The sequence below is a fragment of the Cinclus cinclus genome, unplaced genomic scaffold (genome assembly GCF_963662255.1).
Source record: "Cinclus cinclus unplaced genomic scaffold, bCinCin1.1 SCAFFOLD_312, whole genome shotgun sequence".
Lineage (NCBI taxonomy): Eukaryota > Metazoa > Chordata > Aves > Passeriformes > Cinclidae > Cinclus > Cinclus cinclus.
This window is the reverse complement of record NW_026912040.1, coordinates 1-7,544: the sequence shown is the minus strand read 5'-3', so window position 1 is coordinate 7,544 and position 7,544 is coordinate 1. Positions and strand designations below refer to the sequence as shown.

Below are 7,544 nucleotides of genomic sequence, written 5' to 3'. Positions count from 1 at the left end.
TTTGTTTTTGTTTTGTTTTTTTTTTTTTTTTTTTTTGTTTCCCCCTGATCCCGACCCTGGCTCTGTGGACAGTGCAAAATTCCCCCATGAGGAATTCCCAAGCTTCTCCTTTTCCCAACAAAAATTTAAAAACTAAAAATAAAAATTTCCAAACCAGCTCGCGGATTGGCCGGGAAAACGTCGCATCCGTAACGAAAAGAAATTTAAAAAAACAACAAAAAAATTTAAAAAAAAAAAAAAACCCTGAAATTAAACCCCCTCCCCCTCAAAAAAAAAAAAAAAAAAAAAAAAAAAATCCCAAACGGCCCCGTCCTCGCTGGATTTGGAGATTCCTGAAGTCCCCAAAAAACAAAAAAACCTCGGGAACGACCCCGAGGCCGCGCCGGAAATTCCTCCACCCCAGTCCTGAAGCTTTGAGCCGGCTTTTCCCGGGACCAAAAAAAAAAAAACAACAACAAAAAAAAAAAAAAAAAAAAAAAAAAAAAACAAACAAAAAAAAACAAACAAAAAAACCAAAAAAAACCCCAAAAAAATCCAAAGCGGGAATTCCGGCGTCTTCACCTGCAAAGTCGACGACGACAACAAAAAAAATCCCCCCCCCCAAAAAAAAATAAAAAAAAACCCCAAAACAACCCAAAAACAACCCAAAAAAAACCCCAAAAAACCCCAAAAAACCCCCAAAACAAACCAAAAAAAACCAAAAAAAAACCCAAAAAAAACCCCAAAAAACCCCCCAAAAAAACCACCAAAAAACACCAAAAAACACCAAAAAAAACCCCAAAAAACACCAAAAAAAGTCAAAAAAAACCCAAAAAAAACCCCAAATCTCCTCCCCCTCCGCTATTCTTTCCCCACCTTTAAAATTCCCTAAAAAAATTCCCAGACCTACCCCGCCCCCTCCCTTATCCCAAACTGCTCTGCGACCTTGCTACATAAACACGCGGATTTTTCCGGCCGTTTCCCAAAAGTTTTTTGGGGTTTTTTTTTTTTTTTTTGTGTGTTTGTTTTTTTTTGTTTGTTTGTTTGATTTTTTCTGGTTTTTTTTTTTCCTGTTTTTCCTTCCCCTCCGTGTTCCGTTATCGTCGTCGTCATCGTCGTCCCTTTTCCTTTCCAGCCTGGATTTAGGTGTCGGAAGCGGCGGCCACGGCTTTGGGGAGGTGCCAGATCCCGTTTTGTCGGGAATCTTCGGGAATTTCCTGCCGGGAATCTCCGTTCCAGCGACGTTTCAGCCTCAGCTTGGGCGGCATCGCGGCGTCCTCCCTCTTCTCCTGATTCCCGGATTCTCCGCAAGAATCCCGCGATGCTTTTTCCGTATTTTCGTCTCCGGACGATCCCGGTTGAGCGGGAATCGGGATCCACGCCGGAGCGGCCGGCCGGGCAAAAATCGGGATTTTCTCTTCTTCCTCTTCCTCTTCTTCTTCCTCTTGCTTCCCCAACTTCTCCTCTTCCTTCTCCGCCGCCGGCTCCGCTTTGACCCTGGGAGCGTCGGGAATTTGCGGATTCGCTCCCTCGGGGCTCTCCAACCTCTCCCGGTTTTTTCGACCGGCCGGAGGAGGTTGGAGTTTGATGGGGAATTGCGGCTGCTCTTCCAGAGGAACCTGGCATTGCAGAGGAGGCACCACGAGGGGATAACGGGGGAAAGTCCGAGGGCTCAGGTGATAATTGAACACGGAACAGGCTTGGGAATGCAGGTAATGCTTCATTTCCTCGGGATTGAAGGAGAAGCAGCTGCTCCCCGCGAACGGGCTCAAACCCGGCGAGGGGCTGTAGGAAAAAAGCGTCGGAGTCAACGACAGCGCCGGAGAAATCGGAACGTTCAGAACTCCGGCGCGTCCAGGTAACGGCGAGACGGCGAAAGGGCTGTGAGGATGATCCGGGAAAATTCCCGGTCTGGAAAATAACGGGAGAACCACGTCGGGTTTGCGTTTGGGCCCCGCGGCGGCGGCGGCGGCGGCGGAGCTGGAGGAAGGATGGGACGGAGCCAGCAAATCCCGGCGCCAATCCGAAGGGTTTTCGTCCAACTCGGAGGGTTCCGGTTTTCTGTCGGCCACGGAGGTGGAGTCTCCCAAATTTTCGGGGTGGTGAGGTTGGAGTAAAGATCCCGGAGGGAAGCGGGGTTGGGAATCGTCGGTCGGGGAGTGAGGATCCAAAGGGGGGAAGTGGAAACGGGAAGAGGCGGTGGGGACGGGAGGGGCGCTCTGAGGGACCACGCCTGGAATTTTGGGGAGAGGGGCGGGGGAAAGAAAGAAAAAAAAAAAAAAAAATAAAAAATAAAAAGAGTTAAGGAGCGGGGATGGGGTTGTTGGAATTTGTGGGGATTGTTTGGACGGCTGTGGGAATAACGGGAAACGTTCAGGGGAATGAAAGCAAAGATCCGGGAGGGGGAAAAATCGGAAATGTCCGCGGAAATAATCTGAAATATCCCCGGAAATAATCTGAAATATCCCCGGAAATAATGTGAAATATCCGCGGAAATAATGTGAAATATCCCCGGAAATAATGTGAAATATCCTCGGATATAATGTGAAATATCCCCGGAAATAATCTGAAATATCCCCAGATATAATCTGAAATATCCGTGGAAATAATCTGAAATATCCCCGGAAATAATCTGAAATATCCCCGGAAATAATCTGAAATATCCGCGGAAATAATCTGAAATATCCCCGGAAATAATCTGAAATATCCGCGGATATAATCTGAAATATCCGCGGAAATAATCTGAAATATCCCCAGATATAATCTGAAATATCCGCGGAAATAATCTGAAATATCCCCGGAAATAATCTGAAATATCCCCGGAAATAATCTGAAATATCCCCGGAAATAATGTGAAATATCCCTGGAAATAATGTGAAATATCCCCGGAAATAATCTGAAATATCCTTAAACCCACATCTCGCGTCTCGACCCCCACCCCAGCAGCAACAAAAAATCTTGGGATTAACCCAGAGCGTTCCAAATTCACCCCGACTTTTATTTTTTATTTTATTTTATTTATTTTTTTTTTTTTTTTTTCCCCAATTGCCCCAGGGACAGAAGGGAGCTGGGAACTGCCCGGACTCGTTTGCTCCGAGTTAATTAAGGAATTAAAACTCCAGACACGGCTTCCCACCCCCGTTTTTGGCTTGGAAAAAACATTCCCTTCTCTGAAAAAAAAAAATAAATAAATAAAACCAAAATACAAAACAAAACAAAATCAAATAACCCAGCAGGGCCCCACACAGGTGAAGGAGACACCAACACCCGGAGGAATTTTTTAATTTGTTTTTTTGGTTTTTTTTTTTTGGCCTTCCCGGAGCCTTGGAAAAACAAAACTTTGGAGATTCCCTCAGGGAGGGGAGATGGCTCCGGAGACGGCGCCGGAGTGAGACTCCGAGGGGGGAAAAAAAAAAAAAAAATTTAAAAATAATTTTTTTTTTCCCCTACAAAAAAAAATCTTTATTTTCTGCTTCTATCTCTTTTCTCCTTGGTTTTCTCTCCAGGCTTTTCCCCTGGAAGCCAGACAGGGATGCTCCAAATCGGGATTTATTTTTGTGGAGAAAAGTTTGGAGTTTTTACGACTTCCAGAGAGGTTTTTTTTTTTTTGGGTTTTTTTTTTTTTTGTTTTATCTTTATGGATTCAATAATCACAGATTTCCTGAATTTTCCTGCTTTTTTCCCAGGTTTTTATCTCGCTGGTCCGGCCTGCCAGGCTTTCCCTGGCTCAACTCGTGCTAGGCCGGACTTCCCTAAATGGAGATTTTTGTGAGGACAAAAGTTTGGAATTTTTGGGAATAACGACCTCCACAGGGTTTTTCTTATCTTTAGGGATTCAACAATCACAGATTTCCCAAATTTTCCTGCTTTTTTCCCCCACTTTTTTTCTCCTTTTTTCCTCCTGCTTTGGCCTTCCAGGCTTCCCCCGGCTCGGCTCGTGCTAGGCCAGACTTCTGTAAATTGGGATTTTTGTGAGGACAAAAGTTTGGAATTTTTGGGAATAACGACCTCCACAGGGTTTTTCTTATCTTTAGGGATTCAACAATCACAGATTTCCCAAATTTTCCTGCTTTTTTCCCCCACTTTTTTTCTCCTTTTTTCCTCCTGCTTTGGCCTTCCAGGCTTCCCCCGGCTCGGCTCGTGCTAGGCCAGACTTCTGTAAATTGGGATTTTTGTGAGGACAAAAGTTTGGAATTTTTGGGAATAACGACCTCCACAGGGTTTTTCTTATCTTTAGGGATTCAACAATCACAGATTTCCCAAATTTTCCTGCTTTTTTCCCCCACTTTTTTTCTCCTTTTTTCCTCCTGCTTTGGCCTTCCAGGCTTCCCCCGGCTCAGCTCGTGCTAGGCCAGACTTCTGTAAATTGGGATTTTTGTGAGGACAAAAGTTTGGAATTTTTGGGAATAACGACCTCCACAGGGTTTTTCTTATCTTTAGGGATTCAACAATCACAGATTTCCCAAATTTTCCTGCTTTTTTCCCCCACTTTTTTTCTCCTTTTTTCCTCCTGCTTTGGCCTTCCAGGCTTCCCCCGGCTCAGCTCGTGCTAGGCCAGACTTCTGTAAATTGGGATTTTTGTGAGGACAAAAGTTTGGAATTTTTGGGAATAACGACCTCCACAGGGTTTTTCTTATCTTTAGGGATTCAACAATCACAGATTTCCCAAATTTTCCTGCTTTTTTCCCCCACTTTTTTTCTCCTTTTTTCCTCCTGCTTTGGCCTTCCAGGCTTCCCCCGGCTCAGCTCGTGCTAGGCCAGACTTCTGTAAATTGGGATTTTTGTGAGGACAAAAGTTTGGAATTTTTGGGAATAACGACCTCCACAGGGTTTTTCTTATCTTTAGGGATTCAACAATCACAGATTTCCCGAATTTTCCTGCTTTTTTCCCCCACTTTTTTTCTCCCTTTTTCCTCCTGCTTTGGCCTTCTAGGCTTCCCCCGGCTCAGCTCGTGCTAGGCCGGACTTCTGTAAATTGAGATTTTTTTTAAGGAGAAAAGTTTGGAATTTTTGGGAAAAACAACTTCCAGAAAAGTTTTCTATTTTTATGGATTCATTTCCCCACCTTGCCTGGATCGGGACAATCCCCAGCTGTAGGAATTTGACTCTTAGGGGTTTTAATTCCATCAAAAAAATCCCCTTTTCCCAAGAAACCACTGCTGACTCTGGGATAAACCAAATAAAACCTTTTTAGGGCAAAAAAAACCCAATAAACATTTGTGTTACATTCCCAAACTTTTCCTCATTATCTCCTTCAGGGAAAAATTCCTGATTTTTTTTAAACCAAAATCCAAGGAATTCCTATTTTCCTCTGGGAATGCTGCGATCCCTATGGAATTCCTCCCAACTCCGGGGGAAGGAATGGATTTAAAAAAAAAAAAAAAAACAAATTTTTTTTTTTGGTTGAAAATGAGGGAAAAAAAAAAAAAAAAAAAAAAAAAAAAGCAAAATATAAAACATATCCTGATCCCAAATTCCTCACTGGGATTTATTCCTAATTTTTTTTTTTAATTTTTTTTGTTTGTTTGTTTGTTTTTTTTTTTTCCCAAGCCTGGTTATTGGGTGGGGGGAGGGAGGGGGAAAATTCAAAAATTATTTCTTAATTTTTTTAATATATATATTTTTTTTTTTTTTTCTCACATTCCCACCCAGAATTCCCAAATTCCCAGGGCTCACCATTAGGTCGGATGTTGATGAAGGGATAATTAGGCATCACTAATTTGTTAAAGTTGAATTTGTAGGTGAATCTTTTGCCCTTGGTTTTGTGCAGGATCCTCTTGTTGTAGTAATATCTGGGAATAAAAATAAAAATTAAAAAAAAAAAAAAATTAAACAGGGAAACAAATTAAAACACAAGAATAAAAAGAAGGGGAAATAAGAAAAAATATAGCAGGCAAGTAAAAATAATTAGGGTAGGAAGAGGGGAAAAAAAAGAAAAAAAAAACAACAAAAAAAGGGAAAAATCCCGAAAAAAAGAAAAATAAAAATCCCTCAAAAACCACCTAAAAACCAACAAAAAAATGTGTTAAAAAAAAGAACTCAAGGACCCCAAAAATACCTAAAAGACACCAAAGCATCACTGAAATATTAGCAAAAAATCCCCAAAAACTCTCAAAAAAACCCACCAAAAAATCCTCAAAAAACCCTCAAAAAATCCGCAAAAAACCCTCAAAAAAAATCCCCCAAAAATCCCTAAACTCTCAAAAAAAGCCCCAAAAAATCCCCCCAAAAATGTCTAAAAAAATCCCTAAAAACTCCCTAAAAAATCCCAAAAAATCCCTAAAAAAATCTCTAAAAAAAATCCCTAAAATATCTCAAAAAATCCTCAAAAAAATCCCAAAAAAATACCTAAAAATCCCCAAAAAATCCCCAAAAAATCCTCAAAAAATCCCTAAAAATTCTCAAAAAAAATCCCAACAAAATCCAAAAAAATCCCTAAAAAATCCCCCAAAAAAATCCCTAAAAAATCCCCAAAAAATCCTCAAAAAATCCCTAAAAATTCTCAAAAAAATCCCTAAAAAATCCCCAAAAAAATCCCTAAAAAATCCCCCAAAAAATCCCTAAAAAATTCCAAAAAATCCCCAAAAAAACCCCCAAAAAAACCCCAAAAAAATCCCCCCAAAAATCCCCAAAAACTGTCTAAAAAATGTCTTAAAAATGTCTAAAAAATCCCTAAAAAAACCCCAAAAAATCCCTTAAACCCCCCAGGATTGCCCCAAACCCCCCCGTAACCCCCAGGATCCCCCCGGTGGCTCCGCTTGGCTCCGCTCGCGGCTCAGCTCGGCTCAGCTCAGCTCAGCTCAGCTCAGCTCGGCTGAGCTTGGCTCTGCTCAACTCAGCTGGGCTCAACTCGGCTCAGCTCAGCTCGGCCGGGCTCCACTCGGCTCAGCCGGGCTCAGCTCAGCTCAGCTCGGCTCGGCTCAGCTCAGCTCAGCTCCACTCGGCTCGGCCCGGCTTGGCTCAGCTCAGCTCGGCTCGGCTCTGCTCAACTCAGCTGGGCTCAACTCGGCTCAGCTCAGCTCGGCCCGGCTCCACTCGGCTCAGCTCAGCTCAGCCGGGCTCAGCTCAGCTCAGCTCAGCTCAGCTCAGCTCAGCTCGGCCCGGCCCCACTCGGCTCAGCTCAGCTCAGCTCAGCTCGGCCCGGCTCCACTCGGCTCGGCCGGGCTCAGCTCCACTCAGCTCCACTCAGCTCAGCTCAGCTCAGCTCAGCTCGGCTCAGCTCGGCTCAGCTCCACTTGGCTCAGCTGGGCTCAGCTTGGCCGGGCTCAGCTCGGCTCCACTCGGCTCAGCTCAGCTCGGCTTGGCCCGGCTCGGCTCAGCTCGGCTCAGCTCCACTCGGCTCAGCTCAGCTCAGCTCAGCTCAGCTCGGCTCAGCTCAGCTCAGCTCCGCTCAGCTCAGCTCGGCTCAGCTCAGCTCAGCTCCACTCGGCTCAGCCGGGCTCAGCTTGGCTGGGCTCAGCTCAACTCAGCTCAGCTCAGCTCAGCTCGGCTCAGCTCAACTCAGCTCAGCTCAGCTCAGCTCAGCTCAGCTCAGCTTGGCTCAGCTCAGCTCAGCTCAGCTCAGC

General features: G+C 44.2%; 1 protein-coding gene across 1 annotated transcript; it reads right to left on the bottom strand.

Annotated features, from left to right (window-relative positions):
• Window positions 1-969: 969 nt before the first annotated feature.
• On the bottom strand, window positions 970-6,690 carry LOC134057088 (ETS translocation variant 3-like). Its single transcript, XM_062514114.1, has 2 exons — window positions 5,656-6,690; window positions 970-2,212 (listed from the first exon to the last, which is right to left on the bottom strand). The coding sequence occupies exons 1-2, from the start codon at window positions 5,690-5,692 to the stop codon at window positions 1,122-1,124; spliced, it is 1,128 nt and encodes a 375-aa protein (XP_062370098.1). The 5' UTR covers window positions 5,693-6,690; the 3' UTR covers window positions 970-1,121.
• Between the last annotated feature and the right edge of the window lie 854 nt (window positions 6,691-7,544).